Genomic DNA, 23,056 nt, shown 5'->3' with positions numbered 1-23,056 from the left:
TGGTAATATATAATAATGTATATACTTACTCATTTTGTAATTAGTGTAATTGTAGCTGAATGTACCTATAAAGCATCAGATATAACTCTATTTGTATAATTCTATGGAGAGTTATATAGGTATGCATATAGAGTAGATTAAGTTTTGTAAGGCATATAATTTCATGACAAAATCATGTAAGAATGAAATCATCTAGTTATTTAATTTTTTGAATGATTCTACAAAATGCTGAACATTTCAACTTTTTTGTCTTCATGTTTATAATTATTTTCATTTTCTGGATGTCATTTTTATTAGTTTCTGCATCTGTTAGTCAATATTTCTCCATGTCTTTTGTTAAATTCTCAGCACTTTTCCATGAGTGACGCGTTCTACTTGCCTGGATCCTGGGAAAAGCTAGTGTGTTTGTAGGTCAAGAAAACCATTAAAGGGGCAGGGGAGATAGCCTAGTGGCAAGAGTGCCTGCCTCGGATACACAAGGCCCTAGGTTCGATTCCCCAGCACCACATATACAGAAAAACGGCCAGAAGCGGCGCTGTGGCTCAAGTGGCGGAGTGCTAGCCTTGAGCGGGAAGAAGCCAGGGACAGTGCTCAGGCCCTGAGTCCAAGGCCCAGGACTGGCCAAAAAAAAAAAAAAAAAAAAAAAAAAGAAAACCATTAAAATAACCCACATATCTTTTCTAATTTATCGGGCAATTGTTGTTTTTCTTAAGCAGTATTGTAACTTCTGCTCAATCTATCCTGCCCCACGCCCCCAACAGTTGCCCATGGGGTTAATGGAAGAAACTTCTCTTTGCTCCTCATCCACCAACTTTTCACCTGTATCTTCCCTCTGCCCCCCTTCCTTTCTTGTTTTTTTCCTCTTCTTCTTCTTCCTCCTCCTTTTTATTTTGATATTTTATTTTAAAAAAATATTTTGCCAGGTATCCATGGCTCATGTTTATAATCCTAGCTAGTCAGAAAGCTAAGATCTGAGGATCATGGTTTGAAGCCAGCCAGAGCAGGAAAGTCTGTAAGACTTTATGTCCAATTAAGCACCAAAAAAGCCAGAAGTGGAGCTGGCTCAAGTGGTATCCCACTAGCCTTGAGCAAAAAAGCTCAAGGACAGCACCCAAGTCCTGAGTTCAGTCTCCAGGACTGGCACAAAAAATTTATTTTGTTTTTGAATTAGTATACAAGTATGCAGTGGGTTTTACTGTGATATTTCTATACATGTATATAGTGCACTTTGAACAAATTTACCTCCTCCACTATATTCCTGTTCAATCTCCTATTATATTTTGGGGATTTGTTGATTTGTTTCCCCTGCTCTAACAGGAAAACATTTGAATAGTCTTTTGGCCAGAAGAGGGCATGTATATTCATTAGCATAATACTATATGCAAAATGGTTTTATTAGTAGATTTAATATTGTGAGATGTATTTGGATTCAATTGTGTCCTCCCTTTCCAAGAAAGTGATAAGAAAATAGTGACTGCAAGACATAAATCAAAAAGAAAGGAATGTGATGATGAATTCTCTCTTTTAACAAGTCTCAATATTGCTTTAGATAAAGAATGTAAAAATTCTTCAAAAAATATATCCACCAAAAGCAGTTATTAAAGGTTTTACCAAAATACCTGAGTGAAGAGTCAGAGGAAAGCACTAATGAATACAGAATTTAAAAATTCAAGTAAATTATTAGCAATTTGAATTCAGCAGTTAAAAAATGTAACAAACTGTGATGAAGTATGATTTATTCTAGGAAATAATCTATCAGGACATTAATTATAATGTAGTTTATGATATCACTATTGAAGCCAACAGGGAATACTATTTTATGTTAAAGTACTATAAAATCATTAGTCAAGTGTTGTACATGATTGTGATCCTTGCATTTAGGAGTCAGAGGCAAGAGGATTATGATCTTGAGGCTGTCCTGGTCTACATAATGAGTTTCAGGCCTGCATGGGCTGCAGAGTGAAACTCTCATTTCTTTTTAAACTCAAAAGGAACAAGAACAAAATCAAACAAAAATGAAACATTGTGAGTCAAGTAGTTATGCCCACTTTGGCATAGCTATTTGGCAGAGTTAAACAAAAATCCATGAATATTGAAGCCACAAAATGAGGAGAAACAGATATAGTTATAAATAAGGTAGAAAAAGAAACGTGTGTATTTAGAATATTACAGAGGTTTTGACCTCAGGAAGGGAATAAATAGAACTCTAGGGAAGTACCAACATTTAAGAGGTAAATAAAAAGATTTTGGGCAACATTCAGTTGCCCAAATTTAGTTTTCAAAAGAATTGAAGTGGTTAAATTTTTTTGCTCAAGGCTAGCACTCTACCACCTGAGCCACAGCGCCTCTTCTGGCTTTTTTATTTCTCTTCTACATATGTGGTGCTGAGATACCTAACCTAGGTTTTCATGTATATGAGCCAAGCACTCTACCACTAGGTCGTATTCCCAGCCCCCGGTGAAAGGTTTTTCTTTGTCATTTTTTTTAACCTCTTGTATGCATTACCTGTGTTTAATTCTTAAACTTTTCAGCCATTTAATTAAGACTGACTTATATACTAGTTCTTCAGTTTTATTTTTATTTTTTTATTTTTTGGCCAGTCCTGGGGATTGGACTCAGGGCCTGAGCACTGTCCCTGGCTGGCTTCTTCTTGCTCAAGGCTAGCACTCTGCCACTTGAGCCACAGCGCCACTTCTGGCCATTTTCTGTATATGTGGTGCTGGGGAATCGAACCTAGGGCCTCATGTATATGAGGCAAGCACTCTAGCCACTAGGCCATATCCCCAGCCCCTAGTTCTTCAGTTTTAATACTGAATATTATAAATATTATGGAATAGCAAAGGAAATCTTAAGCAATGTCCTTAAAGTATCCCTTGATGCAGATTTTCATGGAAAAATAAGAGTTTGTAGAAAAACTAGCCAGCCAATGCATTTTCTTTCTGCATGATTTTGTACAATTGATGAACCAGTATCTGAATTCTTTAGTTCTTAATGTAATTATATGGATCCTCCAGTTTTAAGATCTTATTCTCCCATATAACTTAGGATGACAGGCATGCATCACTCTGTATCCAGGGTTGAAAATGAGTCTGGTGATTTTTTTCTGCCTCGGTTGGTCTTGAACTGCTTTTTCTGTTCTCAGCCTCCCAAATAACTAGGTTTACAGGCATGAGCCACTGGTACCTAGCCGTCTATATAATTTCCATTCCTACTAACAATATGGTGGGGGTCTCTGATACGAATTTGACACCATCTCTTGTTTAGACTTCTTTTTCTCTTTTTGGTATAAGCATAAAGCATTAATTTATTTTAACTTTCACATCTAGTTTTTAAATCTGAAAACTGACTTTTCAAGATTATTTTCTTATGCAGAAGATCTTCTCAACTTTTTAAACTAAAATATGACTTTTGAACAGTTTTTTTTTAAAGTTTTTTTTTAATAGGATTTTTTCCCCCCTAGAGCTGAGGACCGAACTCGGGGCCTTGTACTTGCCAGGCAGGCGCTGTTCTGCTGAGCTAAATCCCCAGCACCTGAATGGTTTTTTTTAATATCCATACCAAATACCAAAGCCTACCTTTAACATATGGCATATGTAAGAAGATTAAATCTAATGTATTATCTTAAGAATGTCTGGTCAGTGAATGCCGAATTATTTGAAATCTCACAATGTATGCTAGATTATATGTTAACTTGGAGGCAGTATTGGCACGGCACGTTTCATGGTGTTATATAACTGATGAATTATGCAATTTTTATTATTTGTCCAGATTTTGAGATTGAAATTATTCCTGTCTACATAAAATAAGAGTTCTTTCAATCTTTCTGATAGAGGCATAAAATTCCATTGTGTATGTGTACCACATTTTCCTGATCCATTCGTCTACTGAGGGGCATCTGGGTTGGTTCCAGATTCTAGCTCTGACAAATTGTGCTGCGTTGAACATTGTTGTGCTGGTGGCTTTACTGTGATTTTGTGTATGGTTTTTTAGATAGATACCCAAAAGTAGGGTTGCTGGGTCATAGGGGAGTACTATATTTAGTCTTCTGAGGAATCTCCATACTGCTTGCCAGAGCGGCTGAACCAGTTTACATTCCCACCAACAATGAAGTAGTGTTCCCTTTTGGCCACATCCCCTCCAACAATTGTTATTGTTAGTTTTCTTGATATATGACATTCTTACTGGGGTGATATGGAATCTCAATGTTGTTTTGATTTGCATTTCTTTTATGGCCAGTGATGTAGAACACTTTTTCATATGTCTCTTGGCCATTCTCATTTCCTCATCAGAGAAGTCTCTTTGTAGGTCTTTAGCCCACTTGATGAGGGGGCTATTGGTTCTTTGCAGTTTTGTTTTGGAGGAAGGTAATTTTTTTAGTTCTGCATATATTTTAGATATGAGGCCTTTGTCCGTTGAATGTCCGGTAAAGATCTTCTCCCAGTCTGTGGGCTTTCTGTTTATCTTGCGAGCTATGTCCTTTGCCGTGCAGAAGCTCTGCAGTTTGATGCAGTCCCATTTGTCCAACTTTTCTTTGATTTGTAGCCTTTCTGGGTCTTTGTTAAGGAAGTTCCGTCCTGCGCCAAGGAGCCCAAGTATTTCTCCTACTCCTTCCTTTAGTGTTTTCAGGGTGTCTGTTTTGATTTCGAGGTCTTTAATCCATTTGGAATTGATTTTGGTGCAGGGTGATATATAAGGATCTAGTTTTAGTTTGTTGCATGTGTTGAACCAGTTTTGCCAGCACCATTTGTTAAAGAGCCTGTCTTTCTTCCAAACTATTGTTTTAGCTCCTTTATCAAAGATTAAGTTGGGGGCTGGGGATATAGCCTAGTGGCAAGAGTGCCTGCCTCGGATACATGAGGCCCTAGGTTCGATTCCCCAGCACCACATATACAGAAAACGGCCAGAAGCGGCGCTGTGGCTCAAGTGGCAGAGTGCTAGCCTTGAGCGGGAAGAAGCCAGGGACAGTGCTCAGGCCCTGAGTCCAAGGCCCAGGACTGGCCAAAAAAAAAAAAGATTAAGTTGGCGTACTTCTGTGGGTTCATTTCTGGGTCTTCAATTCTGTTCCATTGGTCTTCAGGACTGTTCCGGTGCCAATACCAAGATGTTTTTATTACTATAGCTTTATAATACAACTTGAAGTTGGGTATTATAATTCCTCCAGCACTGTTCTTTCTGCTTAGGAGTGTTTTTGCTATTCTAGGTCTTTTATTGTTCCATATAAATTTCCGGATTGCTTCCTCTATTGCATTAAAAAATGGTGTTGGGATATTAATGGGTATTACATTGAATTTGTAGATGGCTTTTGGCAATATTTCCATTTTGATTATATTAATCCTCCCAATCCAGGAGCATGGGAGGTTTTTCTATTTCCTTAGGAAGTGAGCCAGACCCAAAGAAACATGGACTCTATGGTCTCCCTTATTGGGAATAATTAGCACAGGTTTAGGCAAGTCACAGCAGAGGATCACAACAGCCCAATAGCTATACCCTTATGACCACATAAGATGATTCTAAGTGAAATGAGCTCTATGTTATGGAAACGATTGTTATATCACAGTTGTAACTACTTTCAACATCCCATGTGTATCTGTAGCTTCTACTATTGATGATGTTCTTGTATCACCTTCCTGTGGTTGTATCTACACTATCTCTGTAATCTTTTCTGAGTATATTGGAAACCGTCTATACTGGTATTAGAACTAGGAAATTGAAAGGGAATACCAAAATTGAGAGACACAGGATAAAAAAAGACAAACAACTACAAAAGCAATACTTGCAAAACTGTTTGGTATAAGTGGACTGAACACCTCATGCGGGGAAAGGGAAAGGGGGAGGAGGGAAGAGGGAATGAGGGACAAGGTCACAAACAGTATAAGAAATGTATCCAATGCCTAACGTATGAAACTATAACCTCTCTGTACATAAGTTTGATAATAAAAATTTGAAAAAAAAGAGTTCTTTCAAAACATCAAATCATTAAATTTACATATTTCATTCTAATGATCCTATTTTTATATATTGTTTCAGCAAATTGTATATATACAATGGAAATAAATTAATAAGTTTTGTTTTTGCTTCTTGTTTTTAAGTATTAAATCTTTAATTTGACCATATTTTTTTGTTATTTGCCTGAATTTATTCTTTGTTTTTCTGTTTTTTTTTTTTTTTTTTTTTTCCTAGCTTGTGATGAATGGAAAACATTACCGAAACCAAATCTTCATAGAGATGTTAACAGATTTGGACACTCTGCTGTAGTCATTAACGGGTAAATGAAACACATTTTGAATTCTTAGTGGGATGATACTATCATGAGTCTTTGTATTTTTCATACATTCTGATATTCTTTTTGAAAAATCATTATCGTAGTGACAGTTGAATGTTTTTAAATAATTACTTATTTATTGTCAAAGTGATGTAATCAGGTGTTACAGTTTCATATGTATGGCTGTGGGTACATTTCTTGTACTATTTGTTACCTCCTCCCTCATCCCCCCACCAACAGTTGATTTTATATCTTTTTTTTTTTGTTGTTGTTCAGTTTGTTTACTTGATTGTAGGTATTGTCAAGGAAACTTACTGAGATAAGAATTCATATTCTTCTTAAAGTCATTGTCTCTTTTACTAGAGAGCTGATGAAGATATGTATCTGATGAAGGTTTTTGTGTATTTTACTTTTGGTCAGTCCTGCGGCTGACCAAAAAGTCCTTAGGGCCTGAGCACTGTCTCTGGCTTCTTTTTGCTCAAGGCTAGCGCTCTACCACTTGAGCTACAGCACTACTTCTGGCTTTTTCTGTTTATGTGGTGCTGAGGAATTGAACCCACCAGGGTTTCATGTTTACAAGGCAAGCACTCTGCCACTAGGCCATTTTCCCAGCCCCTTGATGAAGGTTTAAAGAGATCTAACTGCAGTGACTTTTTTTTGTTTTTGTTTTTGTTTTGGCCAACTACTGGAGCTTGAACTCTGGGCCTGTGTGCTGTCCCTGAGCTTCTTTTGCTCAAGGTGAGCACTCTAGCACGTGAGCTACAGCATCACTTTTGGCTTTTTTGAGTAGTTTATTGGAGATAAAAGTCTCATGGATTTGATGCCTGGTCTGGCTTCCAACTGTGATAATCAGATCTCAGCTTCCTGATTAGCTAAGATTAGAAGCGTGAACCAAAAGCACTTGACTTAATAATATTTTTATACATAAAATTTTTCCTGTTTTGAGGATGTGTGTAATATCTGTGGTACTGATTAGTGTTAAGTGCTTTAGTATTAGCTAAACTTTTCTTGGAATTTGAAAGTAAAATTTTTTGAATATTTTACTCCTTTTCTTTTTATTTAAAAAGATTAAAAAATACAAGGAGAACTCTGCATTTGCCTTTGAAACTGTCTGTGTGTGGTTGAGTAGTAATAAAAATTTGAGCACCATGATGCCGTGGCAGGAGGAGCATGTATTTTAGGCCAGCCTGGGCTGCATTTTGAGGCGAGGTCTCTCAGAACAACAACAACAAAATCCAGAATTCATGTCTGGCAATTACTTTTATCTTCATAGTTTCATACTTTATCAGAGCAGCTATTTCTCTGGTAAGAGTTATTTTTATAACTCTTGTACTTTCACTTTTCTTCCATTAATAATAAACTGATATATTGAAAACAGTGTTTCCTAAACACACAAAAATTAGTAGGATATTTCAAATTCTTGGAAGGTCTCTCTTTAGAATTTTTATTTAAAATTAATTTTTTTTATTGTTAAGGAGTTATACAAAGGAGTTATAACTATGTAAGTCAGGTAATGAGTATAATGTTTCTTGGACATTGTCATCCTTTTTCCTTTTCCTTTCTCCACCCACAAATTACATAATTCATTTTTACATAGTGTACATTGAATACAATGACTGCATTTATTCACCCTTCCTCCCTCCATTCCTTTGTTCCCTTTCCCCACAAAAGGCATGCATGTTTCCTTTTCCTTTACCTGGAAAGTCTTTTAAGAAATACGATAATAATTCATCTGATGTTTTTGCATCATACTCTATTTTAGGAATAATATATTTTTTAAATGGCTCTGATATAAATATTGAAAAATAATGAAAAATAGTTGTCTTTATTTTAAAAAGTAATTTACTAGACAGAGTATCCTGATACTTTTTTTAAGACTGTGTTTTGTTTCAACAGGTCCATGTATATATTTGGTGGATTTTCTAGCGTACTCCTTAATGATATCCTTGTTTATAAGCCTCCAAATTGCAAAGCTTTCAGAGATGAAGAACTTTGTAAAAATGCTGGGCCAGGGATAAAATGTTTTTGGAATAAAAATCACTGTGAATCTTGGGAATCTGGAAATAATATTCTTAGAGCAAAGTGCCCCCCTAAAACAGGTAAGATTTCTGTTTTTCTTTGGTTTTTGTTTCAGATTTTCTGATTTTGACTAGTAGTAGAAATTCATTTTACTGATAGAAAAAAGATTACAGAAATGAAACATTCATAGTCTTCTAATTAGGAATTCAGTGTTTGAATTCAGCAGTGATTAGTGATTATTATCTTGGTTAGATATTTTGAAAGCTATGTATTTTATAAATTTTATATGTAACATCACATATACATTATTTTGTAATTCTAAGTTGAAATACTTTTAAAATACATCATTTCTACTAAATATTATGTTGCAAGACAAGACCTGGAACTCAGCACCTGATGCTTATTGTTAGACCACACCCATAAAGTTAAAACAAAACTCTATAATTTGATGGTCAGTGTTGTAGCTTTATATTTCTTTCTTTTTTTTTTTTTTTGCCAGTCCTGGGCCTTGGACTCAGGGCCTGAGCACTGTCCCTGACTTCTTTTTACTCAAGGCTAGCACTCTGCCACTTGAGCCACAGCACCACTTCTGGCCGTTTTCTGTATATGTGGTGCTGGGGAATCGAACCCAGTGCTTCATGTATACGAGGCAAGCAAGCTTTATATTTCTTATAAAAATTGAATAAGTAAAAAAAATCTTCAGTCAGTATTTTAATTCATGATTTTGGTAATGTTTATTTTGAATCGGTGAAGACTTTCATACATTTTTGAAGCCACAACTAGTAAACATTTTCAAGTTTTACTAGTTTATATTAGTTCAGACTTCTGCAAATATTTTTATAAGAGTGGTGAAACAATAAATATTATGTTCCTTTTGGATGTGTAACACTATATTATGCATTATTATTACTACTAATACCTTTGTTCAGTAAGATACTGTGAGTTCTTTTTCTCTTGCTAGATGTATAAATTTAAAATCAATGTAAGATTCAATAATGATTATGATAGATAGCATAATTTAAGATGGAGACCGAGGTATTTAGAATCCTGTAAGCACAATTAAAATACAAAGTTGACTGTATATTGGAGAACATATTTGATACTGAAGGTTTTTTGGGGCCCATAAATTGTCCTAGTAATTCCTAAATAAATGTTACAGATGTATAAAGTAAGAAGTATGGCATATTCTTTTTCATCCTAATGTATTTTAAATCCCATTTGTATTTTAGCTGCTTCTGACGACAGATGTTACAGATACGCAGATTGTGCCAGTTGTACTGCCAATACAAATGGGTGCCAATGGTGTGATGACAAGAAATGTATTTCAGCAAACAGTAACTGCAGTGTGGTTAGTATTTAAGAGTAAATGATGCTGTGGTTAACATTGCTGCTTTATATGATTAGCTCAGTTGGAGATAAGATTCCCATGAACTTTCCTGTCTGAGTTGGCTTTGACCCACAGTCCTTAGATCTCAGCTTCCTGAATAGCTAGGATTACAGGCACAAACTTATGTTTCCCAGCAATAATACTTTCTTTTTATGTATGGAATATTTATTAAGTTATTTTTTTGGATAAAATCTTGTATTTTGGTCAAGGATTGGTCTTAAAATGTAATTTTCTGGCCTGTGGTCTGTTTTGTAGCTTAAATTATAGCCATATACCACCATGTCCTGTTTATTTGTTAGAGATAGGGATTTCACTAACTTTTTGTCCTTGCAGACTTCAAATTGTGATTTCTGAATCTCTGCTTCCCACATAGCTAGGATTATAGGCATGAGCCATTGCATCTAGCAGAAATATACTTAAAAGTTGCAGTTTGTTCCGTGGTAAGTTAGGTTGAAATTCTCTGTGTATAAAGACATTTAAGCCAAATTAACGAATTAGTACAATTAAGTATGAAAAATTTTGATTCAGTGGAATTGGATTTGGACTTAGAAATGTGTATTTTAAAGTTCATCTGTGCTTTGAATATATACAAACATTTAAGCATTCTCATCTGTAGCTGGAAACTGATGGCAAAAGCCTGTAGTCCCAGCTACTCAGGACGCTGAGATCTGAGGATCAAAGTTTGAAGCCAGCCTGGTCAGGAAAGTTGTTGAGACTCTTATCTCCAATTAATTACCAAAGACCCAGAAGTGTAACTGAGCATCAGCCTTGACCCCAAAAACTCAAGGATAGAGCCTAGGCCTCGAGTTCAAGCCTAGAACTAGCACAGACAAGGACATAGACACTAGTGTGCGCATGCACACACAGACACACATACACACAAGAATTCTCACTTCTACACTGGCAAAAAAATAACATGCTTTGTCTTTTAACTTTCTAGTCTGTCAGAAACTATACCAAATGTCATGTGAGAAATGAACAGATTTGTAACAAACTTACAAGCTGTAAAAGCTGCTCACTGAACTTGAATTGCCAATGGGATCAGCGGCAACAGGAATGCCAGGCTTTGCCAGGTAAAGATTTCAAAATTTGGTAAATGAATTTGAATGGTGAAGGGTACTATAGTGTGTTTACTATAAATGTTACATCTTTTAAGTTAAAGCAATAGCAGTGTGAAATTATAACATTGAAATATTAATGCTGCTGTTTTTATAAACAAAGTTTCATAATTGTAAATTGCTTCCAATTCCTTTAAGATATTCATAGTTTCTTGTGTTCATTATACCATTGACATACTTAGGGTTTTTAATTTAAAAAGTCAGATCTTGAGAACTCTGACAATAATAAACAGACTTAATATGCAAATTTTACAAATAGTAATGTTTTATTATATTTGATTTGTTTTAAAATTTGCTTTATTTAAAAAAACTTAAAGAATATTTTCTGATTGCTTTTAAAAATAGAGAATGACATAATTTTATCTACTTTTGTGAACCACAGTATATTTTCTTTCAAATGTAGTTACAGTTTGCATTATTTTTTATTATGCTTAATTAGTTGTACAAAGGAGTTGCCATCTAACATTGCAATTTATAAATACAGAATGTCTCGATCAGTATCACCCCCTTTTAACATTTCACCTATCATTTCCCTAACTGTTACTTTCCTCATGTTTCTTAATTTTGTAGTATATACATTGATTCTTGACTGCATTCTCCTCTTCATCTGTCTATCCCTTTCCCTGTGAACCCGCAATATCCCTTTTGAATACCTACTTCCTCATGTTTTATGTTGCTAAACTTTGATTTTGCCTTTCTAAGGAATTACACTATTTGTGATCTCTCTTGAAATGACTGTATTTCAGTTAATACATTCATACATCCCTGCGTACCGCTCAACATATTTACTTTTAAGTTTATAAGCTGAATATAAATTCCATATTTAAGGGAAAACATACATCCTTTGTATCTCTGGGCCTGTCTTACTTCACTTATGATAATGTACAGTTCTTTCCATTTCTTTACAAATAGTACAATACAACTCTTTCTAATTTGGGAATAAAATTTCAAAGTGTGTATATAATAGATTTTCTTGATCCATTTGTCCATCTTGGCTGATCCATACCTTGGCTATGGTGAATAGTGCTGCAATGAACATGGTTGTACTAGTGGCTTTATTGTATCCTGGTTTGTAATCTTTTGATTATGCTCAGGAGTAGAATTGCTGGATCATAGGGTATTTCTATGTTTAATTTTTTTGAGGCACCTCCGTACTTCTTTCCAAGAGTGGTTGAACAATTTACATTCCCACCAACTGTGTATTGTATTAGGGGGGGGTTTCCTGTTGGCTGCATTGTTGCCAACATCTTTTATCATTTTGTTTTCTTGATGGTGACAATTCTAACTGTGATTAAATGAAATTTCAGTGTTGCTTCGATTTGCATTTCCTTTATGGCCAGATATGTTGAGTATTTCTTCCTATGTCTGTTGGCCATTTTTTACCTCTTTGAGAAGACTCTAGTTTATTAGCCCACATCAACAAAAGGGGGACAAGAGCCACATGATCATCTCAATAGATGTAGAAAAAGCTTTTGGGAAGATCCAACATTCCTTTATGATAAAACCTCTGGAGAAGCCAGTAGTACACCTAAGATTTCTCAATATAAAAAAGGCAGGGAATAATAAACCTATAACCCAAACTAAAACCTAGCAAAAAACTAAAACCATTACCTCTCAAATCAGGAATGAGTCATTGATGTCTACTATCTCTACTTCTCTTCAATATAATGCTGCAATTCTGAGTAAGCGCAGTAAAGGCAAGAGAAAAACATAAAAGGGATCCAAATAAGGAAGGAAGAAATATCCCTTTTTGCAGATGACATGAACCTGTACTTAAAGGACCCTATAGATTCCTTTTCCAGGCTACTAGATCTGACTCAAAACAGCTAACGTTGTAGGGTATAAGTTCAGCCTAGAAAAATCAGTAGCTTCTCTGTACAGTAAAAATGAGAATACTGAGATTCAAATCAGGAAAGGAATTCCATTTGCAATAACCTCAAAAAAAATAAAATACTTAGTAATTAACCAAAAATGTGAAAGACCTCTAAAGTAAAATCTTAAAAAATTTAAAGTGGGAAATTGAAGAATACTTAAGGAAATGGACAGACCTTCAATGATCCTGGATGGGAAGAAATAACATTGTGAAATGGCAATATCAAAGCATTCTACACATTCAGTGCAATACCCATCCCAACATCATTCTGTAATGAGATAGATAAACAATCCAAAATTTATATGGAACACCAAAAGACTCTGAATAACAAACAATCGTTAGCAGGAAGAATAGTGCTGCAAGAATAACAATACCAAACTTCAAACTCTATTACAGAACCGTAGTAATGAAAACAGCTTAGTACTGACACAAAAAACAGGCCTGAAGTACAATGGAGCCAGAAAAAAATACCCAGACACCTACAGCCATTTAATATTTTATAAGAAAATAAAAAACTAGGCTGGAAGAAAGAGTCTTCAACATATGGTACTGGCAAAATTGGATATCCACATGCAGAAAACTGAAACTAGATCTTTTTAACAGCATCAGTTCTTACTAGATCAAAGACTTAATGTATGGCCTGAAACCACACTTTACATTCTAGTAGATCCTAAGTACTTTTCCTTTTAAATAAGAAAGCATGAGAACATAGGTATTGCAAAATATTATGTGTAACCTGTAAAACGAACTGAATAACTGCATAAAAATAGACATTTGAAGCTTACAGCTTCTCTACTAATCATGACTGAAATGAGATACTCTACTTTTATAATTAAAATATTGAACTAATATATAAACAATACACTTACTATTGAAATTAGATTTCAAGATCAATTTTTGACATATTCCTTAGGAATAGCTTTGAAATTGTTTTTCTTGTGTGCTGGTTGTTTCTCAAAAGTGGTCATAGCTTTTGTACATTGGGCTTTGGCACATATCTGTACTTATTATGATGTATACAAGTACAAGAGGCTGCATATAAACCCTAGACAATACTCACTATGGATTATTTATTTATTTAAAGTTTTAAACATTTTAAATGATGTTTAATTTTTCATTTTAATGTATTTTTGTCATTAAGTAGTAGTATAAAGGGATTCCAATTCAGTATATTAGTTTATGAGTACCATAAATGTTTTTTAATGTCACCCTTCGTAGTATAGTTTAATATATACTGTAATGACAGGGCTTATCTTTAAAACTTAAAGAAGAAAAGACAAGATCCTTTGTTTTAATTATCCATCAAACTGTTAGAAATATTTTGTTTTAAATTTCATATTGAAATATTTAAAATGCTATTCTTGAGAGTAATAATTAGGTGCTAGTATCTCATACCTATAATTCTGGAAACCTGCCTTGGTAGGAAGTGCATGAAACTCTTACCTCCACTGAACCACCAAACAGCTGGGAGTATAGTTGTTGCTCAAGTGGCTGAGTACCACCTTTCAAGGAAATAGCCAAAGGACATCCCCCATGCCCTGAGTTCAAGTCCCAGTACTGTCATATACGCACTCAAAAAGAACAGTTTAAAGTAACTTGGAAGCCAGCTTTATAGTTCTGAAATAATTGAACACTACATGTACTCTTAATCTAAAATGATGGAATTCTTTTCTCTTTGACCAGCTCATCTTTGTGGAGAAGGATGGAATCATATTGGGGATGCTTGCCTTAGACTCAATTCCAGTAGAGAAAGCTATGATAATGCAAAACTTTATTGCTATAATCTTAGTGGGAATCTTGCTTCATTAACAACCTTAAAAGAAGTGGAATTTGTACTGGATGAAATACAGAAGTATACACAGCAGGTAACCTTTATGCTTTTTTGAAAATTATGGATGTATACTATGACAAACTCATAATTCTTTCATATGGTTCTTAAAAATGTGTTTTTAATAAATCATGGTAATCACAGTGACCTTATTTCACAAGTAACCTAGGAGATGGCTTACTTTATTATGTTTATTTAAGAAGGCTTCTTATCTCCTGGCTTATCCAATAAACTACTGTTTACCAAGAAGTCATCTCAACACAAGTATGTACATTTAATAATTTAATAATTGTATCTCCATTCTGTATAGTGTCATAGACATAGTTTTGGATAGAAAAAATTATAACAAATTTTGTGCTTTTTAGATAGAGACAAACACTTAAGAGATACTGTCAGCTCTTTTTTTTTTTTTGCTATAATTAATTTTTAGATAAGATTTTGTGATTTATCTACTTGGGCTGACCTTGGATTGCAATCTTCCTACTTTTGCCTCCTGTATAGCTGGAATTATAGTATGCACCATATGACTTACAGTTTGTTTGCTGAGATGAGGTTTTCAGTAACTTTTTAATGGGCTGTGCTCCAAAGGCAATCCTTCCATACTCTGTTTCTCAACAGAGAATGTATTGTCATGTCCACTCTAGGCCTCTTTTACAGTCATGTCATATTCTTCTTCCTTTTCCCTCAAACTTTAGAAAATACTAGGTATGTTTATGTGTGTGTGTGTGTGTGTGTGTGTGTTAGTCCTGAGGTTTGAACTCAGGGCTTGGGAGCTGTCTTTGAGGGTTTTTTGTTTGTTTGTTTAAGGCTAGCATGTACCACTTGAGCCACATCTCCACTTCTGGCAACTTGGTGGTTAATTGGAGATAAGAGTTTCATGGTCTTTCCTGCTTAGGCTGACTTCAAACCTAGATTCCTAGATTTTAGCTTCTTGGTCCTGACTACCTAGGATTACAGGCATGAGCCATTGGTATCTGGTTAGAAAGTACTAGATTTTTACAGTAAGTTGTATTGCTTTATCCTATTTAAAATATGTTTTTTAGGTATTATCATGTAATGATGAAGTATACCAATATATAATTTGTGCATTTCCTGATTTCTTGTGTTAGTTGCTCATTTTTTCTTGCCTATTATAATATACTAAAATATTTATACAATATATAGTTATATATTAGTCTTATAATTATTTTGCATGTACAATAAACTTACACTTGATTATTTGCTGACTTGTATGTTCTATAAATATAGGTGTTTTGTTTTATCAGAAAGCTGAGCTTTTAGGAGAATTTCAAAGTGGAAAGTTCTGCAAGGTGCATTTCTTTATATAAAGTGAATTATATCCTGAGTCAGTGCAGTTGTACTAGCTTGAGATAACCCTTCTTTGGCAAATAAAGACCAACAAATTCATGTACTTTAAAGAGATATCTTGGGTCAAATGATCGTTTACTTATCGAAAATGGCTAATGAAATGTTACAGTGATTTATGGTGTGCTGCAGAAAAATTTCATAATATAGCAATTTATCTTTCATTTTCAAGCACTTGTCTGGTGCATTTACTGAGTACTAGTTTCTTTAAATGTTTTATTGGTGACTTCATCTGCTTCTCTTTCTTTTTTTTTGTGCCAGTCCTGGGGCTTGGACTCGGGGCCTGAGCACTGTCCCTGGCTTCTTTTTGCTCAAGGCTAGCACTCTCCAAACTTGAGCCACAGTGCCATTTCTGGCCTTTTCTATATATGTGGTGCTGAGGAATCGAACCTAGGGCTTCATGTATATGAGGCAAACACTCTTACTACTAGGCCATTCCCAGCCGCTGCTTCTCTTTCTTATCTCTCAGATTTGTATATTGAGTTAGTGAGTTATATTTCATTTTAAATGATTTGTCTTTCTTTACTATAGTTAGAAAATATAGACAGAATTGCTGAATGTGAAATACAGTTATTGATCTGAATTATACATATTGCTTGATGATCCAGCAGTGGTTATTATCAGGAACTTTAAAAATGGTTTATTATCAAAATCCTTCAGAATAATGTACAAAATATGTGATGATGATGATAATGTGAAGAAGTGTGTATATTTGTATAATTAGATATACTGTTTATTAAGTACTACCTCTGTCTTTGGGAATGTGCCAGATGGTGGGAGGTAATCATTTTTATTCTAATGAGATTTATTTGGCAACATTTTTTGACTAATAGCTAACTAAGTATAGTACTCTATTAACAATATGATATCTAGGTCATAATAGAAATTCATAAGGTATTTTAGTTTTATCTAGAAAATATTTGTTGAGTATTTAGTATATGAAATTCACTGTATTTATGCATTTTACAGATTTGTAGCTCTATAGATAATTTGTTAAGCCCTTAAGAGCCATTTGTGTAACATAATTGGAATAAACCCTGGACATAAATACTTTTTATTATTTTTTTAATGACTAAGAAGGAGGACCATTTTTTTCTCTACCCTAGCTCTTCCTAAAGCATGTGGCAATTTGAAACATGTGACATTGTAATTACTATTGGTAGCTTAGTATTATAGACAACAAATATTACTCGTTAACATAGAAGTATTTTAATCGAATAGAGTTTTGTAAGGATGGACATTAGATTGACAATGTGTTATTATTTCTGAATTACAGTTAAAATAATATGTAAATACAAACTAGATTTTGATTTCAATCTGATTTTGAAATATTAGCGAGAGTCTTTAGGGTAGTTGTTTGGCTTTTTCAACCCCTGTTAATTAAATTTTCTGCATAGCACTCAGATTTGATCAGTTTTTGCAATCTCTTCATTAATGAAAGTTCCTGACATCAGTTTTTGTAAAATTGCACAAAAGTCTGAGTGCAGTAGCATAGGTCTGAGTTTGAAGAGAGTTAGTTTTTCTCTCTTAGATCCATCATGAAGCCACAATGTTGGGGTTCTTTCTCTGCCCCGGCTCAGATGCTCATTTCTTTCTCTCTTATTACCCTCCGTATCGTCCTCTCCCCTAACCCTCAGCCTGCAGGTAAGTTAGAGTGAGACGTAGGGGTCACTCCGGCCTGGCGTGCGCGCGACCTACGTGGTAATGTGGCCGCTATCCTTCCCTGGGAGCTAGCGTACATAGACCACGGAGTAGGCTTCTGAGAGCGAACTAACTTTATTGAGGGAAGGTCAAGGGGAGATGATTCCGAAGGAAGGGGGTTGGCCAGGATTCCGATAGGCTAAGAGCTGTCACGTGACCTCCAAGGGGCTGGGTCACTTGAGCCCACCGAACCCGGGCGGGGTTGGTGGGCGCCCGGCTGGCTGGCAGGTTGGAGGGCTGTTGGCCCAACCGGTTTCTCTGGATTCCAATCTAGATGGGGTAGCAGGGCCGCATTCCCCAGGGCTGGGGGAGGTGCATCAAGCCCCTTCCATCTAGGGGGGAAGATGGACCCCAACATTCATGCAGATTTTGTTTCCTATTTTCCTTTTCTATTTCAAGTCCTACAGCTTGTACTCACGGCCTGGGCACTCTCCCTGAGCTTCTTTTGTTCAAGGCTAGTGCTCTACCATTTGAACCACAGTGTTACTTCTGGCTTTTTTTTGTTTATTTGGTACTGAGGAATTGAACCCAGGGTTTCATGCATGTTAGGCAAGCACTCTACTACTAAGCCACATTCCCAGCCTCTGGTTTCCTATGTTCTTTCACATGGGCTAGATAATGACATTATATCTTTGTATTCTTCATTACATGACACATTCATCCTGTGACTTGATAATATCACTTATTGTGATATCAGTGGCATTAGTAGTATGCTATTTTTTCAACATACTACTTTTTGTCTAAGGTAGAAATTTAGGTCAGATATTTATTTCCACATTTTATAGCAGTGAAAACAGGGCTTAATAAATGACCCCAGCCACGTAACCTATGATTTAAAAATAGTGTTCTATTCTACATCATCCTTCAAAATATGCTGAAATTATTGATTATTCTTGGGGCTGAAAATAAGTAGAAATGTAGTTGTATGTATATTGAAGTGTAATTCTTAGTGCAACGAGTTATTTGTTATAACAAGACACAGTAGTTTTACATCTAACGATTTAAAATAGTTCTTTCCCTCTCATGTTGTTTTCAGAAAGTATCACCGTGGGTTGGTTTGCGCAAAATCAATATATCCTACTGGGGATGGGAAGACATGTCTCCTTTTACAAATACAACATTACAGTGGCTTCCTGGAGAACCAAATGATTCTGGATTCTGTGCATATTTAGAAAGGGCTGCTGTAGCAGGCTTAAAAGCAAATCCTTGTACGTCTATGGCAGATGGCCTTGTCTGTGAAAAGCCTGTTGGTAAGCCAGTAAATTACCATTTTAGAAATATACCTTTGAAACCTTCTTGCCAACAACTCTTTCAGGGTGTTGACTGAACTAACTTACACTGTCTTTATAATACTTATTGCTTGATAATTTATCCACATTCCCCACATATCACTATTGATCTCAGTATTACCTTGTGAAAATACAATATATCCTTCTATAGCCTTTATTTTTGATTAAGTTATTGTGATTGTAACATGGCCGTTGTTACATTGTAGCAGTAAGGTTCTTTATTTGTTAGTTCCTTTATTATGATATTTTATTTGAATGAGTTTTTCTTAGTGACTGAGACTCATTTTAACTTTATAGCTCTATTATTTCAGTTGCTAACTAAAATGTTACATCTTTTGAAATTTTCTTTTATTAAATGGGAAAGTAATATTGAATTCTTTTAAAGTATTATATTTTTTGTAAAAATATTAAATCTTTTCTAAATTTAAAATTGTAAAAATGCTACTCTTTAATCACTGTTCAGTGGCATTAAGCATATACACACTACCATGCAGCTATTATTAGTATCTGCTTATTGAACTGTCTCTATTTTCCAAAACTCATGATATATATGCTGTAAGATTTTATAGTAATTTTTTTTTATGTAAGAGATAGCAGTATCGGGATCTTTTTACTTTGATGATGCATGTTAGATTTATGGAAAGTATAGTGTGTGCAAAAGTATAAAATGATGTTGTACCCAGCACTCATGTAATTGAAAAATAAAGTCACAGATTATATTCCTATTTGTGATTTTTAAACAATTTACAATTTATAAAGAATTTGAAATTTGGAGAAAGTTTTCTAATTTAATAATAAATTTAAGTAGGATAGAGGTATCTTTATTGTCATTTACCTCACAGAATTACAAGATACAGTTGGCTTAATTCAAGTATTCCCTAAATAGTAAATCAAACAAATCTCATATTTTGAAACAATAAAGGTAGGAATGGAATGATTGTATTTTCTATTTTGTTGCAGTTAGTCCAAACCAAAATGCAAGGCCATGTAAAAAGCCATGCTCTCTAAGGACGACATGTTCCAACTGTACGAGCAATGGCATGGAATGTATGTGGTGTAGCAGTACAAAGCGATGTGTTGACTCTAATGCTTACATAATCTCATTTCCATATGGACAGTGTCTGGAGTGGCAAACTGCCACCTGCTCTCGTAAGTATTTATTTAGAATGAATTTACATTTCACAGCAACACAAATCATTTCCTGTTATGGTCAGAGGAATCAAATCTTTTAAGATTTCCAACTAATGAGAAAAAAAATACCATCACCTCTAGGCTTAATGCTGAGAAGCCTGTGATTGCAATATATTATCATTTTGAATTCCACCAATAACTTTTGCTCAAAGTATTACTGTTTTGCAACATTTGTGCGCCTTCTACCCTAGAACTTGGGGTAAATTACACATACTATTTAAATGCTCGAGTTAGGATGCCCTGAGAGACCACCAGAGGCCAAGACCAAAGCAACCAGCAAAAAGGGCGTTTATTTTGGGCTAGCGTGGTCCTCTGCACACTCAGTAAACTGGTGACGCTAAGAGGCCCTGAGCCATAGGGCTTGCAGCTATTTTATACATTCTTTGTGGAAGGCAGGGACTTAGCATACATCATAGCATCTTTTAACAAATCAACACACACTGCGGGAAAATTATAAAAAATTTCTAAATCATGTTTGGTGCATTTGGTGGCAGGAAGGAATCTGGAAAGGGTCATTGGTCAGATCAAGGGACTGATACATTTAAAATTGGTTGGTTAACTCCAAAACTTGTTTTTCTTCTCTGCTGGTCACTCTTATGGGTGTTTACGGTTTTTCTGAGAACTCTCTGTCTCAAGGCATTTTATGGTCTTTACTGAAAAGCAAGGGTGGTGGGTAGGGCTTACAGTAAGGTCAGTCAGGTACAGAATGGGGTCTTAGTACAATAGGGAGTTACTCTGGTCCTTCACTCTGGCTCTACATTTTAATACTTCACATATTGCTTTGATGTGTCCCTTTGCCTACTACAGTTTCCATATCTTGTTTTTCTTACATGATTAATGTTTTTGAAGAACTACCATTTGTTTTGTAGGTTTCTCAATTTATATTTTTCTGATTTATCCCTCTTGATTAGATCAGGTAAGCATTTAGTTTTGCAAAAGTATCTTATCAGTGTTGATATATCTGCACAAATGCAGGATGTAGTCTTGCTGGCCTTGTGTTTTATATGAACAGTAAGATGAAGATACACTTGATTGTGTTCAAATTTGATTTCATTCAGGATTCCTTGCTTTGAACAAAGTGAAACATCTATTTACTTGGTAGTTTTAATATTCATACATAAAATAGGAAGTAATGCTTTAAGTCTTCTGTAGCTTTCTGTTTTTCAATTCTTGAGTGTTTAGGAAGTTGACCACATTTATTCTTTTTTCCCTTCTCCTTTTGAGTTTCCTTTTCTTTTTAGGGTTCTTTTTTATTATATTCAGATATTTGTACAAATGAGTTCTGCTTTCATATGCCCATTTATGTATACAATGCATTTTGATATGTGTTCCCTCTTCCATCATTCTCTCTATCTCCTAAAATTCATAATTACATTTTCACATATGTACATTGAGTATTATGATTGTATTTGTCTAACATTCCTCCTTTCTTTTTCTTTAAAAAGGGAGGCTGTTAAAATTAGCTATCAGCTGCATGTATTTCTTAGAATTCTTTTGATGTTGAAAATAGTTTTTTTCTGGAGCTCAAGTGTCCTACTTAGTCTTTGGATTCAGTGGTCCTCAGACTACAGGGTCAATTCAGTTATTTTTTTGCCCTTCTAGCTTGAATAAGGTACTTTACCATTTATAGGTAGCCAGCTGCTTAGGCAAATGATTGACTCTGTGAGTGTCCATGCCTTTTATCATTCACAAGGAAGATGTTTCTTCAATAAGAATTTATTCAAAGCCATTATTTACTCAAGACTGGGTACCATTATTATTTAAAGAAGTGAGACAATAGGGTACCATGCAGGCTAGAATTTCCAGCTGCAGCTGTGTGCATTTATTTCTCCAGGGTCTTTGTTATGGATATGTCATGGGCTATCCTCCCTCCGTCCCTCCCCTTCCTTCCTTCCTTCCTTCCTTCCTTCCTTCCTTCCTTCCTTCCTTCCTTCCTTCCTTCCTCCCTCTCTCCCTCCCTCCTTCCCTCCCTCCATCCTTCCCTCCCTCCCTCCCTCCTTCCCTCCCTCCCTCCCTCCCTCCCTCCCTCCCTCCCTCCCTCCCTCCTTTCCTCCTTCTCCCCTCACCCCTCCCCTCCCTCCTTCCCTCTCTCTCTCTCCCTCTTTCTTTTGCTCTTTCTTGTTTTTAAATAAATAAGCATTTAGCTAGTTACTACCTTATAGCATGGAGACCATATTAGGACTAGGAGGCAGATATTAGTTGAGTTGAGTATTAGTGCCAGAGACTAGTGAGGAATGGAGACTGCTCAGCCTCTCCTACCTTAATAAATCATGTTTGTCTCCATACAAATATCAACATTCAGAATCTAGATATGAAAGATTAAACACAGTTTGACTCCAGTTAAGTAAAGTTTTAAAACAGATAAAAGTATGGTATATTGTCTATGAGTGCATATTTAGGTGGCAAAACTAGAGTAAGGCAAAAACTTACTCTTTTCAATCTAAGATAGTAGAGACTGTTGGAAGATGAGAGACATCGATGGAGAAATTGCACAAAGGAGGTTGTTGTCTACTTCTGTGTAGCTATAGACTGGAAGCTTATGTTTATTACAGTATTTTATTAGTTTTACATTTTTCTGTATGTATGACTTCACATGTATTACTTTTCACTTCAAAATAGTTTATACAGGGAAAATGAAAGTCTCCAAATTGCAATACTATTAAGAACTTTCTAAAAATTAGAAAATTAGAGTTAAATTATGTAACATATTTAAATGTTCCTGTTATGCAGCTCAAAATTGTTCTGGATTGAGAACTTGTGGACAGTGTTTGGAACAGCCTGGATGTGGCTGGTGCAATGATCCTAGTAATACAGGAAGAGGACACTGCATTGAAGGGTCTTCAAGGGGACCAATGAAGCTTGTTGGGATGCACAACAGTGAAATGATTCTTGACACCAATCTTTGCCCCAAAGAAAAAAACTATGAGTGGTCCTTTATCCAATGTCCAGGTAATAAAAATGTCATGAAAACAATTTCATTTCTGCTTTTGTCACAAAGATAGAATAATCTTTATTGTTAATAA

The 23,056-nt window shown here is 35.2% G+C and overlaps 1 protein-coding gene across 5 annotated transcripts in view; it reads left to right on the top strand.

The window, feature by feature from the left end:
• The window catches only part of Atrnl1 (attractin like 1), a 427,123-nt gene that overhangs the window by 57,518 nt on the left and 346,549 nt on the right, over positions 1 to 23,056 (top strand). For 2 of the 5 annotated variants that reach the window (XR_007209839.1, XM_048338181.1), the window contains exons 11-18: positions 6,181 to 6,265; positions 8,159 to 8,361; positions 9,511 to 9,629; positions 10,609 to 10,741; positions 14,343 to 14,524; positions 18,590 to 18,803; positions 19,803 to 19,991; positions 22,764 to 22,982. Coding sequence is in view for 1 of the 5 variants with exons in the window: in XM_048338181.1 (XP_048194138.1) it covers positions 6,181 to 6,265; positions 8,159 to 8,361; positions 9,511 to 9,629; positions 10,609 to 10,741; positions 14,343 to 14,524; positions 18,590 to 18,803; positions 19,803 to 19,991; positions 22,764 to 22,982 (1,344 nt within the window). In the remaining 4 variants the exon portion in view is untranslated. Of the gene's footprint in view, positions 1 to 6,180; positions 6,266 to 8,158; positions 8,362 to 9,510; positions 9,630 to 10,608; positions 10,742 to 14,342; positions 14,525 to 18,589; positions 18,804 to 19,802; positions 19,992 to 22,763; positions 22,983 to 23,056 lie in introns of those variants that run through there. The other 3 variants (XR_007209840.1, XR_007209842.1, XR_007209841.1) reach the window with 3 other exon arrangements.

Source organism: Perognathus longimembris, chromosome 2, assembly GCF_023159225.1.
Source record: "Perognathus longimembris pacificus isolate PPM17 chromosome 2, ASM2315922v1, whole genome shotgun sequence".
NCBI lineage: Eukaryota > Metazoa > Chordata > Mammalia > Rodentia > Heteromyidae > Perognathus > Perognathus longimembris.
Note: the sequence above shows the minus strand (reverse complement) of the source record. Positions and strands in the feature narration are given on the sequence as shown.